This window comes from Tamandua tetradactyla, chromosome X, assembly GCF_023851605.1.
Source record: "Tamandua tetradactyla isolate mTamTet1 chromosome X, mTamTet1.pri, whole genome shotgun sequence".
Classification (NCBI taxonomy): Eukaryota; Metazoa; Chordata; class Mammalia; order Pilosa; family Myrmecophagidae; genus Tamandua; species Tamandua tetradactyla.
The window spans coordinates 100,333,457-100,352,198 of NC_135353.1; the positions used below are offsets into that span (position 1 = coordinate 100,333,457).

An 18,742-nucleotide genomic window follows, 5' to 3' on the forward strand; every position below is an offset into this window, starting at 1 on the left:
ACTTTCCCACTATAACTCCTTCCCTCAAGATACCCTCTATTCATTCGAATCTGAATCTAGTCCTTCCTTTTACCCCATCTGCCTCCCCCTCCTGTGCCCCCTTAACTTCACTTACCCCCCAGAGCTTCATCTGTGCTTGGAACACACGGTTACCATCAAAGACAATGTGGACATGAAGCTGAGAGAAAAGAATTACAGGGGTAGTAACAATCCCAAAGATCCAGGCCAGAGTTGTGATACCTACATCCACGGACCAGCCAAACAACCCTAACCTAATACCTCTACCTTCTTCTCAGGGGACTATGGAGCCTCTAGGTTAACTGGACACAGCCACTCTTCCTGAAAGATTGTATTATCACCCAACTCACTAGCCTCCCATTCAGCATCAGATGATTCCTCACCTCAGTTTGACTGGCTTTCACCCAGTTGAACGCAGGCAGTGGCATCTGGCCATACACAGTCACCACTACTAAGGAATCTGTCTGGTGCCAATCATGGCGGCAAGATGCTGGCAGCTAAAAATAAGATATGAAATGATGGTGGTAAGATTGAAATCTTAATCCAAGGGGAATCCTCATGGTGTGTGTGTAGAAGAGATAGCCTCAGAAAGATTAATACTACCACAGATTACAAAGTCTCTGGGCTGTTAAGAAATAAGGAACAGAATCTTATTGGGTCCATCCTGAAGGGAGAACATGTTCATAAGTACAGGGAAACGAGGTTATCTCTAGGATTGGGTTCTAATCAAGAGTTCAGAAAAGTTGGGGCTTACCTGCTTCCCCCAGTCATGTCTGCCAACTCTGCATCCTGGCTGTGCCAGGAATGCCCCAAAATCTAGGGTCTGGATGCCACAACAACTCCAAGATTTCATCCTGAGGTAGGAAGATTATCAACTAAATCTCCCTTTTTCCCAAGCCTCCATTCACATCCTATGATCAATATTGGGAGAAACTTCTTACATCCACCAGTTCCTTCCCTTACCCCTCATGGAATCGAGGTGCTCCTGGGTGGTAGGTACATGGAGTAGCATCGCTCTCGGGGCCCTGGTAAACCTAAGATGGATAAGGGAGAATCAGGAAGAGTCGGGTCATTCTAAGGTGTACCCCACTCAATCTCATATCTATAAACAGTCCTCAGGTATTGCACCTCTCAGCCACATGCTTGAGCCCCCAAAACTCACAGCATCACATCCTGGGTTCTGGCAGCTGGAACCCATCCGGATCAGATTACTGTCATGTCCTAAGCAAGGGAAACAGAATCAGGAACCTATCAAATCCCCACCACCACCACCAAATTGCCACTTCCACTAAATTTCAATCTTTTGAGGCTTATTCTATGAAAGACCCACCTACCTGCCCCAGGTTCCTGGTCTAATTCTTTCTGCTCCAGTGCCATTTCCAGGGCTTGGGATATATTGAGTGGCAGCAGCTTCAGAGGTAACTCTGACCTAGGGGTTATGGGTGGGGGATTTAATCCTGGCTCATTAACCACGATCACCAGCTCCAACACTCCCACCGTGATACAGAGTTTAGTGAAAGTGGGGCAGGGTTGGAGCAGATAAGACAGCATCCCCATTGTCAAATTCCATCTCTGTTGACATCCCAAATCCCTGAACCCTGGGGAAATCCTCAGGGCTTCTCTTGCCCATCTACTCAGTTGCTCTAAATCTAACATTTGTCTGCAGAGCTGCATCATTTCCTCTACATCTTCATTTCCAACTACTTAGACCCTAGTATTTAACATGATCTGATTCTTGACCTCTACTTTCCCAATAGTTCTAGTCATCCTCATCTCCCTCTATAAATTGTAGAGTTAATATGATCTTCTGTTGCTCACGCTATTCCCACAAAATTTATTCTACTCTACAACTTCCTAGTACCAATGCTAAAACCTTTCCTTGATGTAAAACGTAAAGCTTTTTCAAAAAGAAAAATCAAGTCATTGTCAAGAATCCATTTTGTGTTATACACTAAGTATGTATCTGTGAGGAGTATTCTATTTCTACTTTGTTGTCTTGATTTTCCATCATCACTCATCACCCTAGAGCAAAGGGCATTTTTTTGGAACATGGATTTTTCCGTAAGGCACAGAATATACACCATTCAACCCCCTGACACCTGGTCACATATCTGGTCCTAGTACCCAAACCCCAATGACCCAATAATCACTTCTAGGAGGCTAAATCAATGTAGGAAAAACCCGGGGACCTCCTCCTCTTTACTTGGGCCTCTCCCGGTGCAAGGTCTCGGCTGATTTTGGAATCATATTCACAGGTTTTTGCTCTTGAAGTGAACTGCTTGTGGCAGGGCCCTCAGGTTGAGGGGCCTCAGGGAGCTTCTCAGCACAGTGTGGTCCCACAGTACAGCCCTAGTATAGACAAGGAGATAAGGATTAGGGGTAGAATTCTATTAGGGGCAAAATTCAAGAAAGTAAAGGATTTACCTTGATGTTTAAGAACTCAGTGAAATCTACAGTTCGCTTCCAGCAACAGGACCAACCCTGACAAGAGACCCAGCTCAGCTTAGATTGCTGGGTATATTTCCTTTGGGAAATGCTCTTGCAATCCCCCCTCATCTACTCCTCACCTTAAGTGCATCATGGAAGATTGGGACCCCAGGGTGATGGCAACAGGAATCTGTGGATACCAGAAGGACCAAGGAAGCAAAGATAACTATTCGAATTACCACTTCTCACCTCTTTCCTAGATTTATATGCTTATGGTTTCATTCTATATGTTAAAAACAAATAAAAACCCAGTGACGTTTGAAGACCACCCCAGCCTAGGGCATTTCTTTCCTTGTTCCATTAACAGGCTGCCTCCCAATTGACCATTCCCAAGATCCATACGGAACCCCTGGCAGTCAGGATTACTCACCAGGAAAGTTGGCATTGGGGTCAAAATGCTGCCCACAGCCTTTGTTATGGCAGAGTAGAGACATGGAGGCGTTCGTAGAATTACGAAAAGGATATTTCAAGGAGTCTGACTGCCGAGTGGGGAACACCTCTTAGTCTGGAGGCTTTTAGCTGCCTGGAAGGACCAGCTGTTTCTATCTTTAGTTCAGGAGGCGTACACCTCCTAACATGGGCAAGGGAACTTCAATTGGCCTTCCCAGCCAATGGGAAACAGCTCAGGAGCGTTTCAGCTCTGAGGCTCAAGAAAAAAGGATCAGGCAGAATAGGGGTTAGAACTTGGGTGAGGTCAGCTAACCACTGCTCCGAGACAGTTTTAGATTCATCATACCAATTCCAAGCCAATGACATACTAGCAGCTGCTCAGAAATGAATACCAATTTCGAGACCCCACCCCCAGGCTCAATGAGGGTACCCCAACTCATCCAAATTTTCTTTCTACACAGCTTTGCTTCTATCCTCATTGCTTCGGTGTAGCGCCAATCCTTGTAAACCATTTCAGCCATTGTATGCACATCATTCCCACCCCCTCCCCGTGTTTGCCCGGATGTATAAGTAATACTTTAATCAAAAGGTCATAAAGGATTTTTCTTATAGAGCCTAGTGTTCATCTCCTAAGATAAAACTCCCCATCCCTCCCTCCTTCCCTCACCCTTCAAAAATAGCACAGAAAATTAAAAGGCTTAAAATGTAGTTTAATAAGTTGATGCTGCATTACTGATCCATTTCTCAGAAAAACTCCAAATTCATGGTATCAGAGACAAATCAAGCATGGTACACCAATAAAAAATGCACAGCATAACTACCTAAGATAGGCATGGCTAAGAGCTACTGTCAGACCTTCAGCATACAGCAACCCTGTTCCCAAGATTGTACTAAGCCTATCAAGAAAAGCTGTGAATAGTAACATCATAGACACAAAAGGGGCCATTCCCGGGCAGTCCTCACCCAAGAAAAAGATGGATGCAAGTTAACACAAGATATTTTAAAGATATACTAAAATGAAAATCTATGAGAAAACTTCTTTAGGACATGAAGGGGTAATATATGGGCTATAACAGAACCGTATGTACGCTGTCTGTGATCTCTGTGGACATTTGCCTGAATTCTGACCTGGAAGTGAATGGAACAATGGGGCTAAGGTCGCAGGGTAACGTTTGGTTTTTGTGGTATATGTGGCAGTGTCTCAGATTGGGGGACAGGGAGTATAAGGATAAAAAAAAGCAAACAGAACAGGATGGACAAAGAATGGAATGATCAAGATTAATAGGGCTCTAACTGGATCCATTTTTGCCATGGTTCCCCCAGGCCCTCGACATCAATAACATTTGAGACTTCAGGAATGCACCACACAGAACTGATTTGTTAAATAATATACCACACTGAACTGATTTGTTAAATACCACTCTCCCCCCCTTGCCCTAGGTCTCCCTAGAGTAGTACAGAAAGGGAAAACCTAACTATTGGGAGGAATCCCTAACACTCTTCCAGGGAAGAATTCTGGCTAGTCCAAAAAGGGTCCTTCTTTTAAGGGTTTGGGAAACTAGACACTGCAACTTTATTAGTATCGGCGACGTTTGTTTGGAGCAAATTCAGCTCCAGGAGCTGCACGGTTGAATGCAGGTGGGGTTCCACCAATGGCCCCAATTCCTTCCATTGTAGCAGCTTGGCCAAAGCGTTCAGTTGTCGGTGGGGTCTTAAGAAAAACGAAAAATAAGAGCAATGTTAAAATAGCAACCTTCGTCCCAAGCTTCCCACTCATCTGCAGTCCCTCCCCTGGAGGCCATTAAAACTGACTGGGAAGAAACTGTCCACCCAACTAACTCTTCAATAAAGCTCCTGATTCTAGGGGTGACCAAACTTCTTTAGAACAAAAATTTAGAGGGATAACCCTGAAAAGAAGGTTGTCTGGATTAGGGACCCATCCAACTATCTTACCTTTAATTATTTATCCCAATTTCTCATGAGTGACTAAGCAATGCTATGTACTAAATTCTTAGGTTAGATAAGTTCTAAACTAGATCTTTCTTTTTCCTAAGCTAGGTTTCTGGACAAGGGGAGGCCACCGTTCTTCAGCAACCTTACACCTATTCAGCTTGACACTAGAACCAAAACAACGTTAAGACATTGTAATGAGTCATAAAGTCTTTGGAGTCACATCTATTTTATGTGATAATGTCTATTTTTCGTTGCCTTCCCTCCAAAAAGAACAACCTGTTCACCCAGGGTACCAGCTAAATAGCAACCAGAATGGCCAGTCAGAGTCATTTGCTTTACTTCTAGGCAAAGTATAGTTTAAGACTAGATTTGCTCAAGAGTCAAAAATAAAGATCTTGAGGTTACATTTAAGAGATAACCAGTAGTCTTAAAGCCTGCTCTCTGTAGCAAAATTGGGTAGGCCCAGGGGCTATGAAGGCAAAGCCCTTTCCCCTCCGACCACCATTCAGAGGTATAATAAGACTCTACAGTTTATTACCAATCCCAAGGTTCCATCTGGCATCATAGTGGCTGGTCCTGGAGGAGCTGGAGTACCAGCTGGCACAGGAGCAGGTGGCATGGCACCTCTGTTGTTTATGCCCATAGCACCTAAAGCAGAGTAGTATGATCAGCATAGGGAGGAAGGCGCGCGCGCACACACACACACACACACACACACACACACACACGGTAAACGATATTTAAATCTAGACTTAGCACAAAAAGTTACACAGTTCACTGAAGACCAGACAAAAAAAACTGTATCAGAGCCATCAGCTTCCTAAGTTCTTACCTCCCATAGCCATCTGGCCCATTCGTATCTCCTGCTCTCTCTGAAAAACAAAAAACTACTCAAGACAACAATACATTCTACCACAATCTATTAAGAACCACACACCAAGGTATGGAGTCAGAATAGTAAGACATCCTAAGAGTACTGAGATCAAGCTGAGGAACACCAACAGCTCCTTGCTAGTTGTGCAGTGAGTTCAAGGTCACAGAGCTACCAAGACACAAGTCAGAGTATCCTATTAAGAACAGAAGGAAAGAAAGGAAGGAGAAAATTGATTTGTTCTAGACCTTTAACGTGTACAACTATAAGGACTGCTAAAGGCTGCTAAAGGACTCAATACATCTCATCCTACATTACCAAGTTTAAACAGCATACAAATGGCCTCAACTTTTCATTCTAAATGGTATGTGGAGCAAGAAGAGCTCCCCTTCAAACCTTTCCATGAATTCTTCCTAAAAGGATTTCCACAGTATGGGAAAACTGGTCCTAGCCCTGGGGTATTTTACAGTCCTAGTGGATGATGCATGATGTGTCTGTCATGAGTGGCCTGGTACATCATGGGCACATGGGAGATATACCGCATCAGGGAAGGTTCCCTTGAATCCCTCCTGCTGTCGCCGCATCATTTCTTCCTGCTGCCGTCTCATCTCTTCCTCACGGCGTCTGCGTTCCTCCTCCTGCCTTGAGAGTCATCAAGGTATTTAAGACAGGGGCATTTCAGAACTTGAACAAGCTATCTTACTAGGGGACTCTGCCAAGGAAATCAAGAACCTACAGAAAACTATCACAGCTCCCCAGGAAGCAGTAGAGTTAAGTGTGTCCAGCCTAAGGTAACTTGGATGTGTCCTTCAGGGAACAAAAAGTTCTCTCCAAAAGGAGACTCATGAAACCAGCACTCAGCTGCTTTCCCTTTAGTGCAGCCCCAAGTAATGCCTAGAACCACAGACAGCTAGAAAAATCTCAGCTAAAGAGAAAAACTGAGAAGTCAGGAAATATTTTCCAACATGTTTACACACCAGGTAGCATGATGGGTACAAAGCATGAGTGACAGATTTCCTCTTAGAGTTGTCTGGAAAATAAGGCTTAAGAAAGAAAGTTACCTGAGCTCCAGTTGCTTTCGTTTTTGCACCTCTTGGTTGTGCAGCTCCTCCATCCTCCGAAGTTCTTCTTGGCGCCTCATTAAATCTAGAAAAAAATTGATTCACAGTATTCTTTCAAATATCTTTTGTTCTCCTCATATAGGCTCAAGACATTTCCAAAAATAAAGATACAGAAAGCAAAGGGAATATAATTCCGAAGTAGTTGTCCAAGGTATCCATCAACCTATATCTCCTTCTCCAAAGAGTCTAGGATTCTGTCACAACTACCAACTCGTTTTGCCTACCACATGAACGAAACATTTCAGATTTGGGCCTTTCTCTACTGATTGGCCCAAAGAAATCTCAAAAATGTCATTTTGTTCTTACAGGCCTCTCTACTCACCCTGCCTCATTAGCATGACCTGGTGCTCATGGCGAGCAGCCTCCATCTCCATTTCCAGCTTCTCACGAGCTTCCTTGATGTTGCGGTCCACTTGGTCTTGCTGCTGCTTCTCCATCTCAATGAGTGCCTTCCAACGCATGGCATACTCATACTCAAAAGAGCCAGGCTGTGCAAATCTGGGTGGCTGTTCTCGCTCCCTATGGATAAGGGTCCCAGATCATTAACTTTGCTCAAGATTCCCACAACTAAGTATCACATTCCTTCCAAGGGCCAAGATAATGGCAGCCAGTGAACACATCCAGCAAAAGACCTTCTTTTACTCACCCCTTTACAAGCTTCCTTAGGATTAGGCAAACACCTAAACACCTAAATGTGTCAAAACCACATACTTGTGAAATTGCTGGTTCTTTATAACCAGCTTCTCTGGAAGTCCCTCTTCATCATCTAACTGGTCCATGGGCTCCACAGTCACAGGTCGAGGAAATCTGGGAGAAAGAAGGTAGTTCATGGTCAGTCAAATCACACTCTATCAGGCTCCCTCTGTACATCAACCACTGACACAATGAAGTACTTAGGGATCAGACCAGATAATTAAACATACTTCTGAAAGGGTTCTTACATCCAAGCCCAAGGAACAAAGTTTTTTTAATGGTATTAAGGAGGATTTGGGGTTGACAATCAGGATGGAGTTAGGCTTTAGATCTCTGACTATAGACACAGCCTCAAAAAGATGTTCAAAGTAGGAAGGTACAGTACTTATGTGTAAACTAAATACCTGGTATCTGCAGAAAACAACTCAGGAAAATATTAAGAAACGTCACGTGCACAAAACAACTTTTCAGAGTTCTGAAAACTTTTGAAGTGGAAATTTAACTCTGATTAAAGGACAAATCTACTGAAAGTCTGAAAATGTTATTTCTTAATCCTCACACCATTTCCAATGGTTTAAGATTACATTGAAAACCATTTCTTCTGAATAAAAATAGAGGATTGCTTTAAAAATGTTCCAGAAATGTGAATTAGTTTCAAGTCTTAAAAGAATGCAAGGACATGGTTCCTAGAGATTAACTTCTCAGCCCACAATAGCAAGGAAGGAGCAACCTAAGATTTATTTCTGAAAACTATCCCTTACTTACGTGGTTAGTAGGAACGAGCCTTCACTGCATCTGTCCAGAGCTTTCCGAGCAGCTGGCTTCCCTGAGAACTCAACAATGCCTTTTCCTGAGGGCCTTCCTCGATCATCTACAATTACTACAGCCCTCTCCACCTGACCAAACACAGAAAAGGCCTCCTCCAGCAGTTCGTTGGACACATACTGAGGAAGGTTTCTGACTGTAAGGGATGCACTATGGCAGGCAAAGCGCACACGTAGCTGCTTTCCACGGAGTGGCATGTTGTCCAGCTCTACTTTGGCAATCTCCGCTAGGGTCCGGGTTTCCTGCAGAATAAAGTTAAAATAACTTGGTTTAACAAAGACCACCTGAGCAAACCATCAACAGTATCATGGCTCAATAACAAAATGTCTCCAAAAAAAAAAAAAAAAAACCTTAGCAAGAAGCATACAAAGAAACATGGGTAGAATTGGAAGAATGGAAATTGTATATTTCAGATAACTCTTCAGTTATAGCCTAATTGCTCCGATGGCCTTGCAACAAATCAAATATAATTGGAAATTCTATAAGTTAATTATACCTACATCATCAGTTTCATAGGTTATTCTCCCAAGGGTAGTAGATCATCCAGAAAACAAAGACCACCTTAAAATCTACCATTATGACACAGCACCCCAAATATTTTAATTTTAGCTAGTTGGATACAAATTTAACCAGAATTGCCTATGCCCTCCAAAAAGCCTCTTTAGAACCACAGACCTTGAAAGCACCTCTTCATGTTACTAAAGAGGAACCTGAACCCCAGCGGAATTGATTTCCCTTTATAAAGTCTCATAAATTAGTGGCAAATCGTGAATAAAAACATTCCAACATGCCATCCAGTAATCCTGCTACCAGATTATGCTCCTTACTTATGATAGATAATGCCTAAAAATAATTTATCCCCATATGCTTAAAAACTTTTCCTAAGTCAAACCACACTTTAGCTCTGAAATACTAAAATACTTACTGGGGGTTGGGGAGCAAATGGGGAGAGGTATAAATGAAGGAAAATTAGCTATGAGTTGGTAACCGCTATGAAGCTGGATAATGGGTGTGGGCAGATTCATTATACTATTCTGTACTTCTGGACACTTGAAAATTTCCAATTAAAAATTTTAAAGGTTCCAAGGGCATACTTTAGCCCCGGTATACTGAGCAAATAAACCTAAGCTGTCCTTAAAATATAAATCCAAATCGATGCAAATGTTCTAAGAAATGATCATGATGATGAATATGCACCTATGTTGTGATACTGTGAATTACTATACTGTGAATATATATAGAATGGAATGATCATATGTTAACAATGTTTGTGTTTGTTGTTAAATTTTTTTTAATTTAAAAATTAACTAAAAACATAAATCAATTATGATAAATAAAAATAAAATCTGTATTTTTTTGTCCTATTTCATCAACTACAAGCTTTTGACAATCAGATCATCTGAGAATTATTCCCACTGCCTATTTTTTCATATATATCATTCCCCACCTTTCAGAGCACATGCCCCAAAGCCCAAGGCTGCTCACCAGGCGGATAAAGCCAAAGCCTTTATCCTTATGAATGAAGACCTCGCCTGCTTTCCCATATTTTTCAAATAGTTTCCTCATTTCCTCCTCAGTGATGTCAGGAGGAAGATTGCCCACAAAGAGACGGCTACGTTGGGTAAAGGTCTTCTCTCCTGGTTTCCTAAAATTCTTCAGGTCAATAGTCAAGCCTTCATCTGAGGGAAGACAAATAATCACTTAAAAGATTGGGGAAAGAGAATTATAGTCACACTCCTGAAGAATTATAATTGTTGCTAGATTAGGAAACATAATTAATGTAGTGAAGCCAAATACCATTTCCCAATGCAACCCATCCACTAATCATTTATAGCAAATTGTTCCTTAAAACGTGAAAGCAGAATGCAGATATCTAAGGAGGAGTTCCCAACAGCTCTACTGTTGAAAAGCCAGAGACAGAAAGATAATATTGAAGCCACTGGCCAAAGAAAATTAAGGAAGTCTAGAAACACCATGTCATAAGGGATCAGATTTCCACATTTAAAACATAACTGGGTGGGCAACAGTGGCTCAGTAGGCAGAGTTCTTGCATGCTGTGCCACAGACCCGGGTTTGATTCCCGGTGCCTGCCTATGCAAAAAAGAAGAAAAACAAAGAAACAAACCCATAATTGCTCATGAACTGTAACCCATACCAAACTTTAGAATCTGTTCTATAACTACTTGTTAAAGTGTACTTGGAGAGAGTGCACGGGTGGTTCAGTGGTAGAACGCTTGCCTTCCATGCAGGAGACCCGGGTTGGATTCCCAGACCATGTAGCCAAAAGTAAAAAAATATACTTGGAAATTTATTGCTTTTGTCTATATGTTATTTCACAATAAGAAAAAGTTAAAAAAAATTAATTGCTCAAATTTCCCAATCTCTCAAAAAGAGCTATAAAAAGAGTATTCTTTGTAGGAACTTCTGGAAATAAAGAGGATTGAGGTTGGTTCTAGCCCAAAGTTTACTAAATGAACAAGAAAGTACATTTAAAGACTTTTCACTGATTAAAAATGGGGTGGCATAAAGTATGGAATATTTATGTTAAGAATGTTTGTGCTTGAATGTTGTTTTGTCAATAAAAATATTTTTTAAAATGGAGTGGTATAAGGCTGCTATTATAGAATAAAACTTTGTTTTTGAAAGGAAAAAAAAAATGGAGTGGTATAGGCCCCAGACTACAAGTTTAACAGTACCAGACCTCTTCTCCACTGAGCTTTAAAGACTTAATCCATATTCTCTTTAATTACTAGTCATCTGATGTCTACCTCTAAGAACCAAGCTTTGAGGTAAAATATGCAGGCATCTGTTTAGCAGTAAAATGTGCTAACACAGCAAAGCAGCCTATACTCAACTGCTGTCCTGTAAACAGGTCTGCTCCTCAGTTTCAGGGAATCAGCTTTTTTCCATCATAAACATACTAAGAGGTAAATAGGAAAAAGAACAAAGACATGCTACAAAGGCCTATTCCCTTGAGAGATTACTCTAAAACCCAAGAAATCATTCCCAAGAGGGAACCTATTACTACCCCATTGCCTAGTGTCTACTTACTTTGGCTGCTGGCCTGTTGCCCATTTGCAGGTATTGGTGGTGGTGGTGGTTGCTGCTGTTGTTGCTGTGGGTGGTGCTGCGGGTGGTGATGTTGATGATGCTTTCTCGGAGTATGGTTTTGCTTCTCCAGGTTAAAGGTTTTATTGCTCTGCATTTCTGCACCTTAAAAAAGAAAAACTGGACTATTACTTTACTGTAAGTGGCTATAGTTAAAACTATTTTTTCTAAAGTAGACTGTCAAAATGCATTCAGTTATAAGAATGCACTGTCATTAATCACCTTTGATATCCTGATTTTTGCCAGATCCAAACAACTGATTACTCCGAACAAGCATGGCAAAAGGGTACAATTCCAAAATCTAAAAACTACTAAGCATTAGCAATTATGCTGCACACAGAAACTAGACCTAAGGAAACTTCCAGTTCATTAATACACATCAATAAGAAACCACTTTCCCAAAAGGATGCACCCCTTAAAAAAACAGCTCTACCACCTATTAAAGTACATTATACAGTCAAAATATCAAAATGGTTTACTACCAATACAAAATACAGACAAAATGAACAGAACAGAGGGTTCAGAAATAGAACCTTGTATCACACAAGGCCAAGGACTAATAAGTCTTGTTCTTCTCTTGACACCTAATTCTAGCCCATAGCAGAAGTTGTGGAGTGAACAGTGGGAAAAGTATGGAGCGTGACACAGACACTTAAGATTGGAACCATGATCCTAGAACTTACTAGCCATGAACTACTTAGTAAATGATTTCTGCCAGCTGTTTCTTCAGCTACTATAAAAGAGATGAAAAAACTATCGATCAAGGCGGTTATGAGGATTAAATAAATATGTGGAAACACTAGCTCACCACTGGTTTATAGGAAAAACTAAGTAAATACTGTTGTTAATCACTAGGGAAAGATAAATGTGATTACCAAAGCAATAAAAGATGCAAATATAAAAAGATTAATAAACAATCATAAAATGTTAAGTTCTGTCATTTAAAAATCAAGACCAAGATTAAAAAAAGAAAGCAAAATGAACATTCCTGGTAGAATCTAGACTGAACTTTTTAAATGCCTGAATTCAAAAGCTGACAATTTTAAAATGAAAATTTCCTCCCTGATTAGATTAACAAGCTAAGAATTGTCTCCCTAATCCAAGGACAGTTCTCCATTAAATGAAATAAAAGGACAGTGTCAATCCTAAATCCTTTTCCCCAAACACAATTATCAGAATTTAACTGAAACAAAGATGCAGAAAAGGAACCTTTCATAAATATTATATTGTTAAGCATTACAGCTCTTTAAAAAATAGAGAAAATTACACTCCTCAGCTGAAATGTGACAAAGGCTTAATAACTGCTATCAGAATTTAACTGAAACAAAGATGCAAAAAAGGAACCTTTCATAAATATTACATTGTTAAGCATTACAGCTCTTTAAAAAATAGAGAAAATTACATTCCTCAGCTGAAATGTGACAAAGGCTTGATAACTGCTGATTTTGGATCATGGCTATACGGGAATAGTGCACTCTTTTATGTGTATTAAGACCTTGAATTTATTTTATGATACCATATCTCACCAAAATTGAAACCATCAATGCAAATATCAAAATCCATATCCAAAAGCTGTTTCACAAGATAATATGCAGCAAGAACTATTAAGGTGTTCATATTCTTTAACTGAGAATTCTACTCCTAGATATTTATCCTAAGAAAATAATTTTAAAATTAAAAAACTATTACATGAAAATGTTCATCGTAATGGTCTTATGGTAGCAAAACAATAAAAATGACTTAAATATCCAAAATAAGGGGAATGGCTTTTAAAAATCATGGTATGTCCATACAATAGAATTTTACACAGCATTAAAGACCATGTAAACATGAAAAAGTGCAAATGCTTTAAGGGGGAAGATTTTTTTTTTAAAAAAAAGCTGGAATGTAGACAAAAAAACAGAAAGTAGGCAAAGATTAATCAACTGCCTTGTTTGTAAGGTATTGATAATTTTTCATTTTATTAATTCATTCAACAAATACTCACTGAATGCCTACTATTTGCCAGGCACTATTCTAGGTGCTTGGGATGCATCAGTGAACAAAGCAAAGATTAACTTCTGGAGAGACAAAACAACATACATCATAAATAAGTAAATTACATATGTTATATTATTTCATCAATCTGTTTCTCAGCCTCAGAAGTTACAATATACAAAATACATTTTTAATACAGAAAACTTAGGAAAAAAAACCCATAAACCCACCACTACATAGTAATTGTTGACATTTTAGTACACTTTTCCCAGTCATTAATTTATATATTTCTATCTTTTAATGGGATTATAAAAAATATTTTAAACTTTTTTCTACTTTAATGATACAGATCACAAATAGCTTTCATGTCATTAAATCTTCTATTGTGTTAATGGGCACAGTATTCAGCTGTATGCATGCACCATAATTTCTTTAAGCCCCTTGGTATAAATGATGCTCAGTTAAATCTTTGGGCACATCCATGATTAAATCTTCTTCCTACTGTTTCAATTTTTGCTTCTTTACCTTCCAAGATGATGCATTATTGCTTCAAAAACTGCAATCATAATGCACCAATGTACATTCAGCTCTGCCTCATTTCTATAGTGTAGACATAATTATAGCTTTTAAGCTACCGAAAGTCCATCTGGATGGATACTAATTTACTAAACTACTCCCTCCTCTGAGACATTTAGGCTGGTCACAGCCTTTTCCTATTATAAGGCTGCAATAAATATCTTCTTGCTTATAGCTCTGCTTCTGTTTATTTCCTTAGGATAAATTCTTAAAAATAGTACCACTGAACCAATGCCTCATAGTACAGTACGGTTCTCACAAAAAGTTATAACAATTTTAAATGCCATGAGTAGGTGTAGCAGCTTCATGGCAAATGGGATACCTTAAGAAAAAAGAAAAAGGAAATATATTTTTTTAAATAAAGATAGAAAATAAATTAGAACATACAAAATATAAAGTGCACCCCAGCGACAGTTGGGGGATAGTCAGATATTTTCCTTTTTGTGTTCCAAGTATTAAGTACCCCCCTTCCACTGACTCCAAAGTGACTGATGGCAGAAACCTGGGTTATCTTAGCCATTTCTCCCACAGTGTTATTTCTTACCCTAGGTTAAAATCCAAGGAACCCCTCTTTTTCCTCCCACCTTAATTTAGAAGCCAGTAACCCCAGCTTCAGTATCCTCCATCCCATTGAAGAACCCACAATATTAATGTACATGTTAACAGAAACCCCCCCAGAGAGCCATTCAAAATTTAAATATCGAAACCCTAATTTACATGTTAACAGATACCTCACCACTCCATTTCAAAAAGGCCATTTTACCACAACTTCTAGTAGAAATGATCTAAGTCCCAGAGGATAAAGCTCTGGGCCCAAAATTTTAAGAATGTTCTAAACCATTTAAGATTATCATCTCAAGGCAAGTTGTCTTTGGCTTTTAGAAAGTGCAGTTTGGTAGTTAAAATGATAATACCAGTTATTTATTGGCCATATATGCCAGATATTGTGCTATATTAATGATCTCATTTGGGGGCTCACAACTATTATTCTTCGGGATAAGAAAACTGAAATCTAGATAACTACTTTGCCCATTCAACGTCACATACTGAGATGGAGCATGGAGTGGAACCCAAGATTGCTGTGAACTCTAAAGCTCATACTCAATACCATGCTATAGCTTCTGTAGACAAACACCTTGAACCTTGATTTCAGTTAAGAGTTCAATAAACTTGTCTAACTTCTGAGCCTCAGTTTTCTCACCTGGGTCTCATAATATTACCTCACAGGGTTGGGTTTTTAAGAACTAAAAGAGATAATGTACATAGAAAACTTAGCTCCCATACAGGAAGATAGCAGACACTTGTTCCTGCTGGCAACCACCACCCCTATTTCTACATATAGTGGGTGCTCCAGTAAGGAAAATATCAGTAATTATAGTCTGTCTTCTCCTCTTCTGAATTTCAGCAAAAATCATTTTTTATAACCAAATTGCCTACCTTTGTGTTTTTAAATAAATGTCTCCATAATGCTAGTTTTTATCTTTCCCTTCAGTTTATTTTTTCCCAAGCAGGCATTCACTGGTGACAACTAAGTAATACATATAAAGCACCTAGAACAGTGCCTACTAAGTAACAGGTACTAATAAGTACCTACTTTTTCAATATAAGTTGGAAACGTGCAGAAATCTCTTTTGGAGCAATAAATTCACTGCCCCTTAATCATTGGCCTCTAAAAGAACAAAGCACAAAGATCAACAGCCAGCGTTTTTGTCTACTTAACTGCCCTAGAGAAGATATATATATATGGCTAGATTAGAAATACTGTGGCTATTGGGCATGATAAGGCCTCAAGACTTGTAGCTATGTTACAGGACCAAACATTACATCACATGTATCTGTAATCTAAATAAATGTTACTTCAATTTTCAGGAAAAAAAAATCAACTTTTTAAGTGGAAACTGTGGAGGAAAATCTGGTATAATATTTACCGGATGGCCACCTGGATCATTACATCACATGTATCTGTAATCTAAATAAATGTTACTTCAATTTTCAGGAAAAAAAAAATCAACTTTTTAAGTGGAAACTGTGGAGGAAAATTTGGTATATTTACCGGATAGCCACCTGGATATGGACCAGCCCTAAAGCTGGGGAATGAATTGACAGAGCAATTTTCTAAGAGTTTCTTACAACAGTTCATTTATTAACAATGAAATCAGACAGATACAAATTTAAATCTAGCCAGTGCCCCCTACTAGGTGTGCCAGATTTAGCAAATAAAAATTTATAACCCAGTTAAATTTGATTTTCAGATTAAAAAAAAAACAGATACTTTTTCTGGTGTATATCCCATGCAGCATACTTACACTAAAAAAAAATTTCTTGTCTATAGGAAATTCAGAGCTAACCATACAACAACCCTATCTCCTACACGTACCTCAACTTCGACTGGAGAAGGCAATCAAATGTCTCCCAAGTCCCCTCTAACCTGGACTTTTCTGTTAAGACACAAAGCAAGGTGTCAGATTGTGACGATAGTTTCTCCAAGAGGAAAATAACCGATACGAAATCCATAAAATTAAGTTTCATTTAGAAAAGCGACGCTACCGGTTGAGTAACCCGGCAGTTAAGACCGGAAAAAAGGCACACAGGAACCGACAACGAAAGCGGTGGGGTCTAGGGACGAGCAGATCAACTTCAAAGCTAAGAGTTCTGACAAAGAAATATCGCTTGGGGGGTGGGGGGGCCCACTTTCCCTTTTCTGAATTAATGGCCTCGCTGAGGCCGAGAGGTGGAGCACCCGACAAAGCACCTCCTCCTCCAACAACGACTTCAGTGCCCTCGGATAATAGACCCCACACCCTCAGGCCCGGGGCGGCTACAAGGCCTGGGAACTTACTGACCGGGCAAAGATTCGAAGATGAGTCACACAAAGAAAGCGGACGGCACAGAAAACGGGAGACAGGGTCAACCAGAAGGGGAGATAAGTAGAGTGCTGGGCCCCGGCGGGTGGGCTGAGGAGGCCGTGTGGCGGCGGTGGCAAGGCCTCAAGGGGCCTTGTAACGGCCTTCCTCCCTCCAAACCTAATCTCGCCCTAGCCTCTTCCTTTACCGATTACTGCAAGAAATTCCGCTTCCCTCCTAAACAAAAAACAAACCATCCGTACACTCACCCTCTACCGACTGTTTTCTCCTCAGAGTAACGGCGACGCTACACGGCCTCTACCGTCCCGAGAAAAGAGCGCGCGACCGCCGGAAACGAGACGACGGGGCTCGGAGCCTCCCTAGGGGTCCCAAGTGGTGTCTCCGATTGGCTACCGTAACTGTCAATCAAAGTTTATCTCCAGAGGCGGAATCATTTTTCCGCCATTTCTTAGATTCTATTGGCTACCGAATGCCAAAGCTGTGAGTTCGTGTGAACGACAGATGGGGACAAAGAGCGAGGTTTTGTACCTAATGCGCATGCTCAAGTGGCTGTGCGCGTGAGACGGAAAAGGAAGGGCGGGGGGGAGGGGGATGAAGGGGTGGGGAGACGGAGGATGGAAAGGAGAGACGTAAAGGGACTAACGGAAAGACTGAAAGATCAAGTGATGGGAGGGGGAAAGGAGAGGGAGAAAGCGAAGCGAGAGAGACAAAAATGGAAAGAGGGAGAGAAGGGGAGAAAATGTGTGCGTGTAGGCGTACTCTGAGAATTCCTGCACTGCGCCTGTGCAAGAAGCAAGAGTAACAATGTCATTGTATTCAATGTAGTAGATTTAGCCTTTTTCTATGGAAAAGAAAATGCCCCGCCATGTTTCTTTTTTCACACTTCTCTCATTAGGGCACGCACCCTGACACCCGGGTTTCTACTTGCTTCGTCTGCTGCCATGGCTACTCACGAACTCCAACTGGAATAGTCATCTCTACGGTTATAGAAAGAAAGAGACAGGGTGGGGGATGCGGTAGATTGACACCTTAGTCTCTGTGGTTACTCAGAATTGTAACCAGCGCCCTCATTTCCATGGTAACCAGGGAACTCGGTGGTCCAAATATCACTATTTTTCCTGTGATCTAGAGAGATTCAACAGGTGTCATCATTGCCATGGATACACTGGAGTCCTCCAGATCAAACTGATTCTGTATTCAGCAGGCTGCTGGTCAAGTAATCACCTTCAGTAACACCTAACTAGCCCCTGTGGTCAACCAAAGGCTACAGGCCTCAATTGATAGGTGCCGTCTTTGTAGTTAACACACTAATTAATTAATCCCCACTCACGGTTTCAGGATATCCCAACTGGCACCATCTTATGTGGGGCCGCAACGATCTACAAGTGTTCTGTCCAACAGAACTCTCTTCAATGATAGAAATGTTCTATATCTCCTCTGTTCAATTCAGTAGCTACTAGCCATCTGTGGTCATTGAGGACTTGAATTGTGACCAGTACAACTGAGGAACAGATTTTAAAATTCTATTTCATTTTAATTAGCCTAAATTTAAGTTTAAATAACCACAAGCAGCTAGTGGCTACCATATTGGACCAATGGCTCCCAAACTTATTGAGAATAATTGACACCTTTTCATTTTTTTTTAAAAAAAGTCTGCTCATGGAAAGAAAATGAAACAATACCCAACATTATAAAGGGAAAAGCCCTCCCCCCACTCATTCCCCATTCCCACTCTCCAGAAGTAACAATTATGATCACATTCTTGCATTTCTGTTTTCTATATGTATGTACTGTCTTGGTCAAACATAAATGTTTATGCTTCTATATACATGTAGGATTAAGCTACACATACTAGCCAC

General features: G+C 40.5%; 2 protein-coding genes across 7 annotated transcripts in view; both read right to left on the bottom strand.

The window, feature by feature from the left end:
- Positions 1-2,980, bottom strand: part of ITGB1BP2 (integrin subunit beta 1 binding protein 2) — a 19,125-nt gene extending 16,145 nt beyond the window's left edge. For 2 of the 4 annotated variants that reach the window (XM_077145570.1, XM_077145567.1), the window contains exons 1-10: positions 2,876-2,980; positions 2,586-2,635; positions 2,443-2,499; positions 2,222-2,367; positions 1,353-1,447; positions 1,181-1,239; positions 982-1,052; positions 773-872; positions 402-515; positions 116-178 (exon numbers count right to left, since the gene is read on the bottom strand). In XM_077145570.1, coding sequence (XP_077001685.1) covers positions 116-178; positions 402-515; positions 773-872; positions 982-1,052; positions 1,181-1,239; positions 1,353-1,447; positions 2,222-2,367; positions 2,443-2,499; positions 2,586-2,635; positions 2,876-2,939 — 819 coding nt within the window. In that variant the 5' untranslated portion in view covers positions 2,940-2,980. The remainder of the gene's footprint in view (positions 1-115; positions 179-401; positions 516-772; positions 873-981; positions 1,053-1,180; positions 1,240-1,352; positions 1,448-2,221; positions 2,368-2,442; positions 2,500-2,585; positions 2,636-2,875) is intronic. The other 2 variants (XM_077145568.1, XM_077145569.1) reach the window with 2 other exon arrangements.
- Positions 2,947-17,257, bottom strand: NONO (non-POU domain containing octamer binding). 3 transcript variants are annotated; one of them, XM_077145566.1, is made up of 13 exons: positions 17,132-17,240; positions 16,397-16,457; positions 13,454-13,526; positions 11,410-11,571; positions 9,844-10,037; positions 8,299-8,600; positions 7,552-7,647; positions 7,163-7,359; positions 6,781-6,865; positions 6,259-6,361; positions 5,681-5,720; positions 5,387-5,496; positions 2,947-4,606 (listed from the first exon to the last, which is right to left on the bottom strand). In XM_077145566.1, exons 4-13 carry the CDS (start codon positions 11,561-11,563, stop codon positions 4,472-4,474), a joined length of 1,416 nt encoding a protein of 471 aa, XP_077001681.1. In that variant the 5' UTR covers positions 11,564-11,571; positions 13,454-13,526; positions 16,397-16,457; positions 17,132-17,240; the 3' UTR covers positions 2,947-4,471. The 3 variants fall into 3 exon arrangements, with proteins under 3 accessions (XP_077001681.1, XP_077001680.1, XP_077001679.1); XM_077145565.1 differs by lacking the exon at positions 13,454-13,526 and having other exon boundaries at positions 17,132-17,239; XM_077145564.1 differs by lacking the exons at positions 13,454-13,526; positions 16,397-16,457 and having other exon boundaries at positions 17,132-17,257.
- Positions 17,258-18,742: the final 1,485 nt, after the last annotated feature.